General features: G+C 38.7%; 3 protein-coding genes and 1 pseudogene across 3 annotated transcripts; 2 read left to right on the top strand and 2 right to left on the bottom strand.

Moving 5' to 3' along the window:
• The first annotated feature begins 697 nt into the window (after nucleotides 1-697).
• Nucleotides 698-1,623, top strand: LOC141825205 (calmodulin-like protein 3). The gene has a single exon (XM_074712590.1). The coding sequence runs from the start codon at nucleotides 737-739 to the stop codon at nucleotides 1,358-1,360; it is 624 nt and encodes a 207-aa protein (XP_074568691.1). The 5' UTR covers nucleotides 698-736; the 3' UTR covers nucleotides 1,361-1,623.
• A 566-nt stretch (nucleotides 1,624-2,189) lies between these two features.
• On the bottom strand, nucleotides 2,190-8,908 carry LOC141823115 (uncharacterized). The gene is made up of 5 exons (XM_074710386.1): nucleotides 8,903-8,908; nucleotides 8,559-8,705; nucleotides 5,012-5,110; nucleotides 4,283-4,516; nucleotides 2,190-2,672 (listed from the first exon to the last, which is right to left on the bottom strand). The coding sequence occupies exons 1-5, from the start codon at nucleotides 8,906-8,908 to the stop codon at nucleotides 2,403-2,405; spliced, it is 756 nt and encodes a 251-aa protein (XP_074566487.1). The 3' UTR covers nucleotides 2,190-2,402.
• Nucleotides 8,909-8,958: 50 nt separating this feature from the next.
• Nucleotides 8,959-9,744, top strand: LOC141825361 (protein TIC 20-II, chloroplastic-like). Its single transcript, XM_074712745.1, has one exon. The coding sequence runs from the start codon at nucleotides 8,980-8,982 to the stop codon at nucleotides 9,586-9,588; it is 609 nt and encodes a 202-aa protein (XP_074568846.1). The 5' UTR covers nucleotides 8,959-8,979; the 3' UTR covers nucleotides 9,589-9,744.
• A 1,704-nt stretch (nucleotides 9,745-11,448) lies between these two features.
• Nucleotides 11,449-17,996, bottom strand: LOC141824237 (uncharacterized; annotated as a pseudogene).

Genomic DNA, 17,996 nt, shown 5'->3' with positions numbered 1-17,996 from the left:
TCAATTAATAGTCATGCTTTTAGTAATTAAATCACCTTCTACTTCAACAAAAGTGAAATTTGCCACCCTCATGGCATAGCTGAGATGGTTACGACGGAGCAGAGTTGTAGGAGAGAACAAGGATTTGAATCTCGACGAACATTACAAGAGAGTTGCAGTAATCAACTCTTCTGCATAAAGGTGGAATCTGTCACCTTAGCGGTCCCACATGATCGGCTGTAGTAATCAACTCAATTATGTCCCGAGATAATTAAATCACCTTATAAAATATTAATATTAGCTGAATTGATCATAATTATATATCCGTTACTCCACCACCACCAACCGACAACTCATTCCCAGTTCATCCCCACTCTGTCGTCATCTCCACCGCCCATCTCCTTCCTCCCAATTGGCCCCGACCGTCGGATCCACCCCCGATCAATCAACGCCGCGCCACCCACCGGCGTCCTCCTGTCGTCACGTGCCGGTCCACCCTCCGACAGAAATCTCGATCCAACCGCTGGATCTGGATCCGGCGGCTCTCTTCCTTCCTTGGCGCGCACCGCTGACCGATGCATCCACCCGATCCGCTTCCAACGGTCGAATTTTATATCTGTAACGCGCTTTCTGAAATAAGAAATAAGGGCGTGGGGGCGACGACGACGACGACGACGCAAGCAGAGCACGGGCTTTAAAGCCTCGATCGAGCCTCGACCATCTCCGATTGCAGTTCCAGTCTCTTGTTTGAGCAACAATGGAGCTCGTTTCGATCCCATTTCCGACTCTGTTCGTGAGGATTTCCCTCCTCTGTCATCATGTCAATGCCCTTCTCCGCCTCCTCTTGCCTTCGTCTTGGCACTCGCCGAAACCGACGCCGTTGTCTTCGACTAGTATTTCTACTAAAAAGGAAGCTTCCCCCGCCACATCACCTGCCGAACTGACGCGGGTCTTCCAGATGTTCGACCGCGACGGCGACGGGCGCATCAGCAAGCAGGAGCTCTGCGACTCGCTGGAGAACCTAGGCATCTACATCGCCGACACGGATCTGGAGGCGGTGATCGAGTGGGTTGACGTGGACGGCGACGGGTGCGTGGACGCGGAGGAGTTCGCGGCGCTGTACCAGGCGGTGATGGAAGGGGAGGCCGAGGAGGCGGAGATGCGGGAGGCCTTCGAGGTGTTCGACCAGAACGGGGACGGGTTCATCGCGGTGGAGGAGCTGCAGACGGTGCTGGACTCGCTGGGGGTGGCGCAGGGGGGGAGGACGGCGGAGGAGGAGTGCAGGCGGATGATCAGCAAGGTGGACGTCGACGGCGACGGGAGGGTGAGCTTTGGAGAGTTCAAGCAGATGATGAAGCGGGGAGGGATCGCCGTGGCCTAGAGCTAGCAGTAACCGGCGGCGATCCGAGGATTTAATTAATTAGATGGTCAATTGTAGATAATGGCGAAGATGAAGAAACTAGTGGAAGAAAAACAATACTGAATTCGTTTGGAAGAGAAGAAAAACGAAGACTTCATCCTTTTCCCCCCTTTTGAGTGAAAACTGAGTGTTAATCTTGTTTGCTTGGCATGGAAACCTTATTTTTGGGACTTTTGTTTCTTTTATTTTTAATTGGATGTGTAATTACAGTGTTGATTTGAATACAAAGATTGATTTTGAATGATAATGCTCATCCCATACAACCATCAATATTGATAAATTGACTCTCGGAACATAATTGAGTTGATTACGATAGAACAAAATTGTCAAAATGGACAAAAGTCGAATCTCAACGAAGCTAAGACAATACCCTCCTCTATCATGACCAACTGCAACTTCTCAATTTACCTCCTCACATATGATCATGAACCGACCGTATGTGGAACTGCTGAGGTAGCGAATTCCACATTTTGCTGAAGTCAATATTGATAAATTACGATTGAAGGAGATAAATTACAATGATCGAACGACCATTTCATATAGAAAAAATTTTATTTCACAAGGAATTATCTTCTCATGTGACAATCTACCATCTGAATACCAACTCGACTATGCCGTGGGAGCAACTAAGATTCATATATGAATTGGCACTCCAAGGTCAATTGACAAACATATTACTCAACATTTTCCCTGTACTAGCTGGAACCATTAAGCTTTCAGTTAGAAGGCAACAGAATGAAATCTTAATGGATCCTCTGATATGGAGAATTTGAGAAATCATGTCACGAGCTGAATATCTAATAGCAGCTTAGAATCCATCAGAGGGCTTTATAAAAAAGCTTCTAGTTCTTTAACTTCATGTTGAGGATACAATTTGATAATCACAGAAAAAAAAGGCAAGTAGCAGTGGTGGTTTGGCCTTGAGGAGCACTACGAACAACAAACCATGAAGATACAATTGGAAGTTTGTGACACTTCACAGAGATCATAAACAGAGTAGAGTTTAATCATCTTGTCGCCTGTAGTTCTCCAAATAAGTCTCCACCAGATAAGCCAGTTGCTGAGGCTTGTGCCACACTGTGGGTGTCCTAATAATCTCTCTTTCCAACCAATCTTCCCGGTACTTCACTTCCTTCCAAGCTAAACTCTTATAAAACCTGTGCAATTCCTCCATCTTACGTTTCAAGCGGATACTCGGTTTACCTCCAAAAAGATACTTGATGTAGTCCCTGATAAGACGCGTCAGATCCTCGCCATTGAGCAAAAAGATATACTGCAATACCAATCAAATAGTGTCACTGGTATGAACTCTGTTTAAAAAAATAATAACATACAACAAAAGATGCAGGGAGATGTCAGGTAGATGATATGTAGGATTCAAAATGGTAAAGAAAAGTACCACTTTTGATATTTTTGGAAAATAGCAATGCAAATTATAGAACACTCGTGATCAATCACTTGCAACTACTTCAGAAAATAGATATTGGAAGTTCCCCATAGTGCAGGAAGCCATGAATCAAAACTTGGTATTTTACAAAAGGAATTGGAGTGCAAGACGCCATAAATGCCACTGTGAAGCTTGGTTCTCACATTTCCCACTGTAGCTATGCAACAGACTTGCCAACTTCAGGCAACATAACTCCACTATAATCTCTAAATGAAGATCATAAGATATTCTTCTCACTGTCCCACGATTGTCCTGAATTTGGAGCAACTAATCACAGAACATAGTATTTTCTCTATCCAAACCCAAGCCCCTTCTCAAATTCTGATAAGAAATAAATAAGGGTGAAAAGCATATTTCTATAATATATATAGTAGATGCCTTTAAACAATGCCATCCAATGACCAATTGATATGTTGCTTATCCAAACTAAGTACTAAATGTTGGAATGTTTATCTTATCATTATTTATACAATGATAGTTGTTTGATAGTATAAGAAATCATTGTGCTTATTTAAACAAGGACACATTCCTCCAATCAATGAATATTAAGTTGCATCATGTTTCTTCTTTGGTCTTTGCACATCTTGAATATGTGATGCATGTCAAACCCTCAAACACAAAAGAGTTGATAGACACCCTCATAAATGTCATCAAGATCTATCATCCCTCACAAATCTAAAACAAAACTCAAGACTTCCTTAAAAACAACAATGGTATCCTTTAGCATAAATCACACCAGACAATACCAAGGATACCCCAATTCTGGAACATGCTAGATCCCAGTCAAACTATGCACCACACTATAACATAACGTGATTCTCACATGTCCCACCTCAAGTATATAACATATTCTTTCCAACCTATGCAACTCTATCCACTGTCTCAAGATCAATCCAAACAAGTTCAAGCTCATTTGCACTTGTCAAACTTCTCAATCACCTCAATTTTCATGTTTCTGATGTCAAATTACCAGCTTCTTTTCACTAGGAATGGAGACAAGGAAATTTATATCAAGAGAAGAACGTAATAATGTTAGACCATCTCTGGGTTATCCTTGATCAAGATCAATCAATTACAGAATACACAGTATTTTGTTTTTCTTTGAGAGCTCAACCCCTTTTCTTAATCTCTCATAAAAAACATTTTAAAAGCTACAAATTTTCAACAAAATCTTTGCTGAGACCATTTTAGATGATGTCATCCACCAATTAACCTGTGTTTATCTAAATCAAGACCAAAAAATGATTGTGTTTATCCAAACAATAATCGCACAAAGATGGTGCTTAGACAATTACTGCCTATCTAAACAATGATAAATGATGCAAATATGTTGGACATTTAGCCTAGAGGCCACAACACAGAAATACAAATATAGCAAAGATTCACGTTAAGGCTGTTAACATAGTTTTACAACAGAAACTAGGAAGAAGTCTTACCAGTAACACTATACCTAGAATAGCCAGAAATACTTGCACAAATTCATCAAATTTTCCTGCAAAACCTTCATCGCCTGGACCATTGGAACCATCACCCCCACCCCTTCCAGATATTCCATCATCTCCATTACCATAAAATTGTCTCTGCCTTTCTTGCTCTCTCAACATATCTTGCACTGTTAGCTCTCTCCTAAAACTTCCAAAAGCTTTCTTCAGAGATTCCCATGAAAATGGCTGCTTCAGATTTAAAACCATTTAAAATATGCCAAAATCAATCATCATAAATATCATCTTAAATGCAATCACTATGAACTATTATCTCAGAAAATAATTTATTACAAACACTCTCTGATCTAGAATGCATAGTTTTTTTTTTAACATGGTTTGCACAAAAACTCTTAAGAGTTCATCGATATTCTTGTTATATTAACTCAAATTATGAGTACAAGTACACGAAGAGCATGGTGTGCATATCTAGCCACTGATTAATGATCTATGTCTTTGTGAGAAGAGAAAAAGAATAATCAGAAGTTGCAAAAGAATTTTTTATCCTATTGTACGGATCATAAAGAATTCCTAGTTAAGTTTTCTGTTATAGTGAGCCAAGAACAGGAGTGTATGCTATATGACATGCTTAAATTTGAGGTTTTCCTGTGTTTGAATCAGTCGGGGTTTATATATGCCAAAATACATTATTTAATAAAATGAAACTCAAGCAAAGATTCCGACCTCATCTCCCCTAGAAGAGTTCCCGCTGCTCCCAGATGCACAAACTCGAGCACACCTTTCACTCTTCTGTGCATAATGCACCAAACTGGGGTATACCTTCTGTCGACAGAAACCAATATATGGAGAGGCATGTAAACATGTAGGATTTGAGTATAAGGTTCTAGATAAAGAGAAAAAGCTCCTTCCACTTCTCGAGTTGGGCCCAGCAAGAGAACCTTGACTAAGGCAGGAAATAGATTGAAGGCAATTCATTATTAACGAGGTAGCAAAAGTCAATAATCTCCAAACAAGTCAGCAAACACCTGTAAAATAAAATTTAGGATGCATAGTAACTGAATGATGGTGCACACACCTAAGCAGATGCTTCCAGCATGAAAGGAAAATTTTCTTAAACTACAGAGTTCAATGCAACCCATAAAATTTTATAATCTAAGACATGCTTCAGATCAAAGGGGATAGGCCATATAACGAAAACATAACAGCACTTAATAAATATGAAGAGAGAATACAAATATGCCAAGAAACAGAGTTTCATTGTATTACCTATCAACAAATCTAAGCCAGTGCATGCGTTTCTATTATAATCCATTCTCTAACAGTGCTCACAATACATCATATAATATTTCAATATAGTGTCCCATTCGAAAGTTGAAAATATGTGGTTTACTTCATTTAGAAACTAAAGGAACAGACTTTGGGCACTCCTAATTTTATATAGTTTATACTTTCTAGTGTAAAACCATCAATCAAAGAGTCGATCATGGACAACATAGATGGGTAAAGAAAATAAGGTGTGAGGCGCTCATCATTATCTTGAAAACTATCACTCGTCCCAAAAAGCTGGACCAATGCTATCCTTACCATGATCAAATCGACAAAAACAATGATGTTAGTGCATTTTTTTTCTTTCTTAGAAGCTCAAGAGAAAAATACAATAATTCTTACAAAAATATACAGTTAATTTAATACTGAACATAGAGGGGAAATCGGTAAAACCACATGGTAAAACAAGTGATGTACCACAATGGAGAAGTACAACAACAACAACACCAAACCTTATCCTACTAGGTGAAGTTGGCTAAAAATAAAAATAAAAATCACTAACAAAGAAAGAAGTATATCAAATAAGTTACTATTGACCATGTAGCATCATCACGGCCTTCTTATCAATCATACATATGGTTTTAAAATGAACAAAATATATGCTAAATGTTCATGCAGGCACATATGAGAGCAAAGTTTAGATAGCAAGCCATGCAAGTAATTTTACATAAATGATATTAAAACAATAATAAGATATTAATTTCATACATGCAAATAAAACAAATATTGAATATGCAAAGAGCTTTAAAAAACTGAAGGTCAAAATTGTGGAGGTTATTCAAGAAGAAGCTAATTTGAGATGATGCAAAATTGTCAGCTAGATCACATTTTTATCCCACATACCAATAATATTCTTTATTCTCTTCAACCAAATTAAGTATTTCAATTAGTTATCTTTAACACAAATATGAGGCTCTATCCAGATTCAAACTGCCTATGTCCAAGTAAATCTCAAGTGATGTCTGATTTAAATTCATGCTCTAAACAATAAATTGATCACTCCTTTGTATTTGTCTCATCTCTTGTCAATGAGAAAGCTTATCCTTCTCAATTCTTTCAAATATGTAGATATGTGGTAGATTGATCATGAAATAGATCATTCATCTGCTTAACGGATGTAGTCCTACATATATTAAGCAGGCATGGATCTAAAAATTGGAGCTGCTCTTGGTGAGCCAAATGATGATTAATGTGTATGTGTGATATGTAACAGATATTTATTGCTTGGTAAGACACTTTTAAAGCAAAAATATAAGTGAATTAGTTTGCAAGCAACCATGACCTAGCACCAATATGCAATAGAAAGAGTACACCAGCGCTCTTCCCCCTCTCTACTACACAGTGAGTGGCAAAGGTTGCACTTCATGGTTCCCAACTTCTCATTTCCCCTCTTCTCCTCCCTTTCCCATCTTTCCTAATAACACTCTGAAATACATAAGGAATGCCATACTTTCTGTTCTCTACCTACCACGAGAAAAGCGGTTGCTTGACACCCTTTAGCAGCTGTTCAGTTTCATTCTGTACCAAGAAAGCTCCCTTATCATTCTTTCCCATAGCTTAACCAAACAGCTTGAATCTTCCCACGTTCACTGGCCCATACACTGTTCCTGTGCAAGAAGAGTTATTAGGGGCTTCAGCTCAAGGTTCATTGACCCTCACTTGCTGTCTTAAGTGGTTTAGCATACCATCCGGGGGCATATTATGCCTGAAATACATGTAGCTGCTGCCCTTGCCCAATAGAGTTAACAAAGGATACGATCCAATTAAGCTAATACTAATGTAGCTCCTTTCCTAACTCAAAGAGTGAATGGCGCATGTCCATTCACGACTGTTTGCTGAGTACGGAAAGGAATGACAGACCTTAGAAAAGTGTCTTGAGAAGGGGCTCTGACAATTCCCAGCTCAAGGCGATCAGTAAAGTAAATAGATTGATGGAAAGTTTTCTGATCCACTCATCCAGAGGAAGCATCAACCTTCCTATTCTTTCCTCCAGTGATGAGAAATTGGGTAGGACCATCATATTCAAGCAGGACAAAACTCACTTAATTTCTTTTCTTCTTCACTCATTAATTTTAACTTAAAACTTGTTGCTTCATTCACTGGTCAGATAAAATAGGCCATGCATATCACTATCTCACATTAAGTCAGAAAATTCAAAAACGATAGAAATTCTCTTTGTAACCTTTTTTTTATAAAAAATCCAGTTCAGGTACGAATTCCTTCATCACATAATTCAATAAAAGCTATTGAATCTATGACAGTGTCAGATTGGTACCTGTATCAATAAAGTAAATCTCGTTTTAATTGGTCAGTAAAAGGAAACAGGCAGGTCAGTCTTGAAACAATTCATTGGATTATTAAAATAAAATTGGCCCGCTTCACCTTTTGAGGGTAAATCAAATTGATCCTTTACTTTCAAATGGCACCGACGCTAGGGTTCATCGGATAATGAAGAAATGAGTTTTATAGGGCGTGAATAAGTTGCAAGATGATATACACAAATCTCAACTGCCGACCAAAATTGCCATCTCTTTTGCACACATCTACTTAGAAAAAGTCCTGAAGCCCTAAAAGGTACCTCATTTGAACCTTACCCACATAAACGTGGCTTATCCAGTATATAATATTCAATTTCTCACCCCAAACCAAATATGTAATGAGTAAACCAATAATTTGTGCGATAAAGATCATTGAATTGGTTTCAATCTCATTTCTAGTTGCTAGTAGTTTAACTTCATGTTACTTCTCATGATTCATGAATACATGGCGTGGAGAAAAAGAAAATCTTCTCAACACTTTCTGGACTTGAAGTAAAGAACTAAAAAGGATTCTCAATCAGCGATCTTCGTCACTGGTGGAACAAGCAGCGGTGACCGCAGGATCACCGATGGCGCACCAAGGACGCACGATGAAAAAAAGCAAGAGGAGGAAGCAGGAAGCACACCTCGACTAAGCCGGTCGGAGGAAGATGGTGGAGCTGGAGCCACCGGGTGGCGGAGCTGCCAGGTCTCGCCGACGTCAATGTGACCGAGAAGGCGAGAGCGAAGCAGCGAGATAAGCTGGATTTTCTGTCACGTGCAACGCAGGATGTCTTAAAAGAAATGTTTCCATTCTCTTGAGAATTAGGGTTAGGTCACGTGAATTGCACGTGATTGTCATTGAGCTCCTTCCGTCGGGAGAGAGGTGAGGTCGAGGAAGGTAATCAAATGCCCATCAAAGAAATTATTTATTTACCGCAAATAATTATTTGTTTACCCTGCCTCAACGGCCAAGATCTTTAAAGTCTACCCTCATCCAACGGCTGAAGAAGTCTGCCCCAATTCTAAAATCTCGCCGACGAAAGGAACGCTAGCACAGCAACAACAATGGCGACGGCCCTCGCCCTCCTCCGCTTCTCCCCTCTCCCTCGTCTCCACAACCACCCCGCCGTCTTTCCGCCCTCCTTTAGCCTACATCTCCGCCCCTCACCCGCCTGCCGCCGCCCTACCGCCGTCTGCATGTCCCGGTCCACCGTCCCAGCCGCTGATCGCCTCGTCTCCGCCCTCGCCTACACTCTCCCCTTCGTCGACTCCCTCCACTACGGCCGTTTCCTCTTCGCCCGCGTCCCCGCCGCGGCCGCTGCCATCGCCCCCATCCTCCCACTCGCCGCCGCCTACCACTCAGTTCCCTACGCCTCCTTCGTCGCCTTCTTCGCACTCTACCTCGGAGTCGTGCGCAACCCGGCCTTCAGCCACTACGTCCGTTACAACGCTATGCAAGCCGTCGTCCTGGACGTCTTCCTCGCGCTCCCCTCCCTCCTGCAGCGGGTGTTCGGCACCCCATCGAGAGGGATAGGGTTCCGGGTCTTGGAGATCGGATACCACGCCGTCTTTGTCTTCTCGCTCGCTTGTTTCGTATACTCCGTCATCAATTGCATCCTTGGGAAGACGCATTACCTGCCTCTCGTTGCGTCTGCGGCGGATCGACAACTTTGAGGTTGGGCATCCCTGAAACTTGGTGTCTTTTCCATAGGGAATACCAACAATCTCAAATTTGTGCTTTCTCTGGATGTTTGTGCTATCTTCTTGTTATCTTTCAGCACCGTAAGTTTGTAGATGCTTACCTTTTGGAATCAATCTTTACATATTAAACGACAGCTTTGCCATTCATGAATCACTTGCCATAGCAGCTGAATTCATTTGCAGGTTTACTTCTTACTTTCTTCCCTTTTTAGCAGTGGAATGAGAATGGGAATATTGGAATTTGTTTAGAACTGCAACAATCTCTACGATAAAAGACCAAAATTTATGACCATCTCTTGCTTTTGGAACCATTGCTGCATTATTATAGAGATAGAGAAAGGAGTAATTAATTTGTTGCAAATGAGTGTGGATGTAATGCTGAAGCTAAGCTTTATGGTGGTGTCTGCTGATTTGAGTTGAGGAAATCAGTTGTTCCATTCAAAACGAATGCTTTGTGAATGTGTACCACTGCAGTGGAAAGTAGAGAATAGTGCAGTTAAGTCCATGAATTATGACTAATTCAAATGTTCAGGAGTTGGGCTTTTTTTTATGCTAAAACTAAAATTTGCATTTGGAGCTGTTTTTCATGTATGTTTTATATGTTTTAATAGTTCACAGAACTGCATATTTACTGTTAGGAAAGATTAGTCTTCGTAAGTGCTTAAACATCATTGTTATTTGCGTGGTATGTGTATAGATTAGTTTTATAAAAGATGTGTATGAGAAAGGTCAGGCAACCTCAAATAGTTGACACTTGTTCCCTCAGGAAGAATGAAGAATGTGGTGTTCAAGTGAGAATTGAGAGAGAAACTTTATTGGTTATGGGAACAGTGCATAAGGAGCTGGTGTAAAGGACACTATGAAGTCACAACATAGGTTGTTTCCAGGTATAGGAATGCAATATGAACAATGTAGACTGGAAATTCAACAATAAATTCTCGCCACAGTCGAGTCAACAACATATCTAGTGCTGGATAGGAATCTTTTGATCTTTGTAGAAGGCTTCAAATAAAATAAAGGACCCATACCCATTTTCTCTCCGCAGCTCTAATGAATGCACTCTGGGGCAAGGACCCATATCCATTTTCTGGAGCAAAAACAAAAACAAAAACAAAAAAATCAAAGCAGGACATCAGCCTCAGCAGATCAACAGCTTGGTTCTGTATTAGATTCAGTAATCAGAAACAAGAAACAACAGGCTAACCGAAATTACTAAATCTCCGGCACTGGTATTAGGTGCAGTGATCCAAACAACATTTAGTGAGTTGATTGATCTAAACCCTAGCATTATCCAAGAAGAGGAGACAGGGTGCTAGGTGAGAGAGGAGGAGATAGCACTGACCGTGAGCTGGAAAAGATCGTGAGGACAAAGGCCGGACAAGAAGAGGCGGCAGACCTCGCGATCATAGTACTTGCGCTTGACCTCGTTGACATCTTCGTTGCGGTTAGCTCCCATCAGGGCGTCGAGCTGCTTCCTTATGGCGTCCGTCGCGGTTAGGGTTCCGAAAAGCGCAGAGCATGAGCGCCTTGAGATGAGTCGAGCGTCAAGGGGGGAAGGAAGGGAATGGCAAGAGCTCTCAGTGGGGAGGAAATATATAACTCGTTTGAGCGGGCTAAGTTCAATAGCTTTTAAATTGATAGTACGGCCCAAAGCCAAAGTTTCAACAGAGCTGTAGAAGAGGACAAGGGTTCGAATCACGACGAAATCAGACAACACTCTCCTGCGTCGTGACCAACTGCAGTTTTTCGATTTACCTCCTCACAGATGGTCGTGGAGCTGACCGTGTGAGGCTGTTAAGGTGACGGATTTCACCTTTTTACAGAAGAAGGCTACTTACTGGCTGTGCATTAGACTATTTAATCATCAATTCTTACAAAAATTCCTTAAGACTGTTTAGGTTATCTGTAGACAATATGTACTAATCAGCTGACCAAAGAACATTAACATTATACAAAATACAACGAGCAGGGCAACAGATAGAATTACCACTGGTACTAACTATTCAACCAGAAAGGTGTTTGATTTCCTTGGACAGAGCAACGAGGTAACCATGGATCAGTCTACATAGGCATGTTTGGCCTTGGCAGGATGGAGTTGGCAAGCTCTTCGTTCAACTTCACTGGAAGTGCTGGCATCTGCTTCATTATTTCAGGCATATCGGTCAAGCTGCAACAAGATTAAAATTTTAGTTTGCTAAATATCCTGAGCAAATAGAATATCAAGTGAAAATTTCAGTAATTGTCTCTGAGCAGTTTCTTCTTAATTCACTGAAAGAGGCTGTGTTCAGTTTCATCGGATACACGCTCAAAGCCTACAAGTTTAGGTTGTACGTGTTTGAATGTTTGGCAAGTTCAACATAGAAATTTGATGTACATGCGATTATGATGTATATACTATTAGGAAACATTGATTAATGTTACATGTGAAAATCTAGAAAATTATTTATTTCACCATGTGGTTTTATACAAACAGTGTCCACTCAACACCAACAAACCGTATATTCCTCATCACCTGGGTTTCATTACATAGACCTTAATACTCAGATCAATTGGATAACATTGAATTATCAAGCACCATTCCTCCAACTCCGGTTAATTTCATACATCCAAATATGAAATATGTCCATTGTCTGAACATTTTGTACCTTGAAATTTACATCTTCTTAATCTATTTCCTTCCCTTTCATCATCTATTTGGATTCCACTTAAGATCCACAGAAAATACTTTTAATAGTTTACATGATCTAGTGACCTCACACATCCACTTCTACATGTTCAATCTCAAATCTTATCCATAAGTTTCCAGCTCGTGTGGAGTTTGTGTGTTAACTTGGAATATGTGTCGGTTCATATTACCATATATTATTAAAATTCCCATATGGGAGAAAAGACCAACTATCAAGATGCACAAATTGAACAACCTTTTGGAATTAGGTGTTCATAAGCAGTTGGTTTCTTCTTATCCTTTTTTGTAAAAGAGAATAGTATAAAAAAAAAAGGATAGCGTATGCTAAAATGTATACTATTGATGTAAAGAAACATGGCAATCAATTTCGTAATGCATATGATATGGATTCATCAAACTTATCATTTAAAAGATGCACAATTCTCCATATAAACTAACACATACCTGTATATTCTAAAAATTGACCGAAAAGGTTGAAAACATAATGCAAAAAAACATAAATCTTTCAGACAAAAAACATACTCTTTCAAGACTGATAGTATACTGTCCCGTGTCTGGCAAAACAGGTTGATGTTATCTTGTATCTGCAGTAGGGAAGAAACATGGTTCATCATACCCAAATCTGGAATCTGTAATCCTGTCTATGCATAGATGTTGAGGCTAGATAATTCTGCAGAAAACTAGTAGTCCAATTACAACAAAAGCTATGCCCACCCAAACATTAGTGATTTCACTTTGTTAGAAGCTGCAAAATAACCAAACAAAACTGAAACATATAATATACACACCTTTAAGTTAGTGAAATTTGCTGATATTTTACTGAAGGCCTCTGCATTACTCTCAAGAAGCTCTCCTGTTCGACCACCAATATCTGTACACAAAAATGTATTCCTCATGAAGTACAACTCTACATTGCTTGAATTAAATATATTAATCCAAATATTAGTAATCATTTATGCTACTAAATTAATGCCCAAAACAAAGATGATTTGTTGTTATCAAATGTTTGTCCTAACTATTTGAGGTCAACTACATAGATGTTATCTCTCCATTGAACTTCATACAAGACTGCATGTCTAATAACATTTAGATCAATTAAATCACAATCATTTTTGTAACATCAAAATATGGCTTCAAATGCAAACCAAGCCATAAAATCTAATTACCACAATTAAATTAGAAATGGACAAATGAAGATGTCAGAACCTTTATAAGAAATATCATCATCGTCGACTGGGAGCATTGGCGGTGGATATGGAGGAACATTAGGACGTGTTCCAATGTAGCTTAGAGCTTTTGCAGAAGTATCTGAAACCCTCTCCTGTGAGAATGACAATAAAAGTCAGATGGCAGATTTAGAAAAGTAATTAAACACAGATGCCCACATTCTTCCAAAAGATGAAAGCCCATTACAGGTCCCTGCAACTCCTTGGACAAGTTTCATCAAACATATATTAAAGAAATAAGACTCATAGGTTAACCAGAGTAGGAGAAGGTTTCAAATGTAAATAACATGGCATTTCCCAATGATCTGGAACACAAAATACTGTTATATGCAAGACAAAGCAGATTAAGTTTACATAGCAGTTATGGTCATTGAAAGATACAAAATAACGACTGACATGTATGGTTTGGAATCTCATGTCATGTCAGGCATAGCTGAAATATACAATTCCTGTAAGTTAATAACATTTAATACTGGTCAGCACGGATATTCTCTCCCCATACCAACCATGCTACTCATTCCAATGGTATCATACCATGCTAACAGATGGCATGCATTGACGCACTTCTGCACATGTTTAAATGTGTCAAGATGAATTCTGATGAACTCAAAGATATTTTTTATTTCTTTTATTTTTAAACTTTTAATTTAATTGATTATCTAAGTCGTATTTCTAAAAGCCACTAAGTTAAGTGTATGAGAATTAAAGAAGTAAACTTATCTAAATCCATCTCGATATGCATTAAAATAAATAATTAAATAAAACTCTGTTATTCAACTATCTAATCAATATAGTCAAATTTTTAAAAGTAAAATATCTAAGCAAAAGGGGATTAAATGAGTACAACCCTTTCGAATATATCTCATATACTTTGTCACATGTTGAAGAACGCCTAGTACTGCACAAAAAATTTACATGCTATCTGATTACTACAAACTTTTTTTTAGAAGTAAATCAAATAAATAGAAAAGGTTGAAAGAAGTAAAACTTATTTAAACTCATCTCGACACACTTCAATGTGTGTCAAAGTGTGTGCACAGTATGATGCCAAATTGTATCATTCGATCTAAATCCCAACGCAAACAATATTGTAAACCTTGGGTTAGATCAAAAAACAAAGAGTGCAAGGAGCAAAAGGGATCTGCCCATCACCACAATCACCACTAGGATAATTGCTCAAAAGCATCTGTAGATAGGCGAGTTGTAACTTCAGAAGCAACAAAGACTTTCATACTGACCATAGCAATGCCAAGGGAAGAAGCAACACAAATCTAGAGTAAAGAGAGGAATAGGATAGCATCTATCAACTAGTCATCCAAAAATTGAAAGACAGAAAGTGGTGGCACAAGCACAACAAGATAGCATGAAAAGAGAAAAGGGCGCAATAGAGAGGTGTCATTATTTCATTGAAATACTACAACACAGAGTTATGTAGACAAGAAAGAGGATAATGGTTGGCAATGAAAGTTTTTCATCATTCTAATGCCAAACTGAAATGGGATTGGAAATGGTTAGGATTATCAGAGTTTCCATATATATGTAGATCCATAATGAGAACAATTTATAAAAATTGAAAGATGATCAAACTAAACCAACACATGAAAATAATTCTTAACATACTGGAAGTCGTTATTATTCTAAGAAAAAATAACCATACAGCAATATGATACATTGAAAATTCTAGTTACTTTCAATAGCATAACTACAGAAATATATGAGTAAGTACATCCTATAGGTTCACCTTTTTATCTTTGCTTTTTCTTGCCAGGTTATGCTCTTCTTTCCTCCTCTTGCTGTTCTCCTTTTTCTGAAGAAAAGAAACATCTTTATTAACCAAAAAGCCATACCCACAGTTGAAAATGTTTACTTGAAAGCTATTATCTTAATTCATAAATGATGAATTGGGCTGTATAACTATTGTATCATTTATTAATGATATTCTAAAAATATAGTCTATTAATGATGAGAAAAAATGTTACTAAATAGTATCATTTTTACCACCGGACTTAGGTTGGCAAATCTATGAATAAAATTAATATCCCAAAACTTTTAGTGATAAATAATTAAGTTTTAGTGACAGAATTTTTTTTCTTTTCTTCTATCACCATGGAAACATAAACCTGAAGTTAATTTTTTTAACAGATAGACTAATCAAAACATTCTATGCTCGAAATATAAGTTGTTCAATTTTGTGTATGAAAATGATTTGCAAATTGCTAATGGAAATGCTAAAAGTAAACTTTCTAGCCATGTTAACATCATTTTCTGGAATACAATCAGATAAAGAGGAAGAAGGACAAGCAGGTGCACCCTGTATAGACAAACAGAAGCTTACATGAAACATGCCCTTACAAGAATTTCCAAACCAAACTTGTTTTACAGTGTTAAACAACCACTCCTTTCTGTTGGCACCCTTAATCCATGCCAAGAAATTAAGAATTATAAATCCATTAACCCAAACAAGATGTCCAACTGACAACATCCAAGCCCATACAGATAATCTATCCATACCAAAAGGGTTTACCTGTTGATGAGTTATGAAGGGTTTAACCGTAGATAATCTCTTAACCACCCCATCAAATAGGTAGAATATTCATTAAATTGTGAAATGTTACCCAATCATAGTGTGTTGTGTTTCCAATGCCAATAAAAAGTAACCCATCCAATGCCATTTAACATCCAGAACTGCCAACTAAAATGTGGTCCCAATAAGAAGAGATTGAACCTCATTTACACAAAAAGAAGAGAAAAATAATTACCAGTTATTGAAATCATTTGTCCTTGTCAACATGCAATATATGCCTTCTCAATTCAATAAAAGGGTAGTATTTCCATAAAACCATTAAATTAATGAAATTTCCAAAGTTTATTTTTTTCTAGAAGTTACTTTCTGAAGAATCAGAACAATATTCATTAAATACAAAAATGGTGTTATATGTTTACAGTTACAAGCATAGAATGGCATGCATATTCTGCAAAATTATTAAGCATACGTCAAGCAACATATCATACTTACCGTCATCCATCTACACCGCATTGCCACATCACGAACTGTCTTGTCATGCAATTGCATGGCAATTTTTGCATAGCAGATCAGAATTGTTTCAGAAGCATACCTGCAAATCCAGCAATGGTCAACCTTGAGTAAAAGCAAGGCAAACACAGGCCATGTTTCCTACAAAGGAAGGAAACAATCAGGGAGTAGGAGAGGAAAACTCATAGTAAATGAATTATGAAATAGTTTTCATTCCTTGGAGGGAAACGAGGGAAATTTTAAAATTTATTTACTAAAAGCATTAATCATAAATAGATAGTAAAAATAATTCTGTTTTTTTTTAAGTTGGATTTTTAATCTCCAGTGCAGCCTTCTCCACCCAAATTGGATGGACAGTGATATAGATATGATTGTTTTCATCAACAACTATCAGGATACTGGGATAAATCCACTTTGGCTAATGTAAATACCAAGTTGGACAAGGTGCACCCATTAATATATCGCAAAAAAAGGCAAACATTAGTTTCTCATCCTATCAATCTTTTTCAAAGTAGAACTTCAGAGTCTCAGACACAAGCAGTGTCATTGAAATAGGAACAAACATGGGTGCTTGCTCTGATCCACTCAAATCAAGGACCATATAATTTGCTTGAGCAGACATATATGCGCCATATGGAAATTAAAGCGGGGAGATAGGAAATTCGTTACAGAAAGTTGTCACAGCTGCCAAAGTTTCCAGTGAATCTTCATTCCCCTTGCAAGGGATCAAGAACACTATTCTATTTCCAAATGAATGAGAAAACACGATGCAAAAGCTCTCACTATATTCAAGAAAAGATTGTGCGTAGTCTATATATAACATTTCACAGACTTCCACCAGAAATATATACAGTAAAGAACCAAACTATCTGAGAATAGTTTGTTCTATCTGAGAATAGTTTGTTCGTTTTAAGAACTTCAAAGCATAATTATCTAGAATCATCCAATCAAAACAGCTAATTTTCTGGATCTAATAAACTATTTACTCCAACAGAAAAAAAAACTCCGCGAACTATAAGGACTATCCTCGCAAGGAAAGTCCAAGATACTAACTTGCTAAGCCCTTCTTCCAAGGTCGCCTGCTCCTCGGCGGACCACTCAACCGACAACCCAGGGTTATGCTTCAGCGCCTGCGCCGCCGCCCCGGTGCCATCGGTAGGGTTTCTTAAAACTGACGAACCGCCTCCACCGCTTCCGGCAGGTAAGGGACCGCCGTTCGCCCCGTCCCGCGTTGGCTCTGGCTCCCATCAACACCAAGACCTCGCAGAACGTTCCCCCAATTCTCAGATTTTCAAGCGCGCCGTGGCCAATGCAAAGATGCTTTCGCCGCAAAGGTGGAGGGAAGGAGGCGAAGTTTTAACCTCGAATTTGTCGCTCCGCCGAAGAGAGAGCCTTCTCAATCTGAAGAAGACGGAGCGGAAGAGGATATCGCCTG

The sequence above is a fragment of the Curcuma longa genome, chromosome 3, assembly GCF_044706935.1.
Source record: "Curcuma longa cultivar G26 ecotype Majalengka, Jawa Barat chromosome 3, ITB_CL_G26_1.1, whole genome shotgun sequence".
NCBI classification, from domain to species: Eukaryota; Viridiplantae; Streptophyta; class Magnoliopsida; order Zingiberales; family Zingiberaceae; genus Curcuma; species Curcuma longa.
This window is presented reverse-complemented; position numbering and strand designations above follow the sequence as displayed.

What these genes read in the sequence shown, in the direction of transcription:
- LOC141825361 (XM_074712745.1), top strand. Translation starts at nt 8,980, where the DNA reads ATGGCGACGGCCCTCGCCCTCCTCCGCTTCTCCCCTCTCCCTCGTCTC.
- LOC141823115 (XM_074710386.1), bottom strand. An exon ending in CTCCGACCGGCTTAGTCGAG is followed by an intron (nt 5,111 to 8,558) that starts GTGTGCTTCCTG and finishes TTCTGTCGACAG; the next exon opens with AAGGTATACCCCAGTTTGGT. An exon ending in ACTCTTCTAGGGGAGATGAG is followed by an intron (nt 4,517 to 5,011) that starts GTCGGAATCTTT and finishes AATCTGAAGCAG; the next exon opens with CCATTTTCATGGGAATCTCT.
- LOC141825205 (XM_074712590.1), top strand. Translation starts at nt 737, where the DNA reads ATGGAGCTCGTTTCGATCCCATTTCCGACTCTGTTCGTGAGGATTTCC.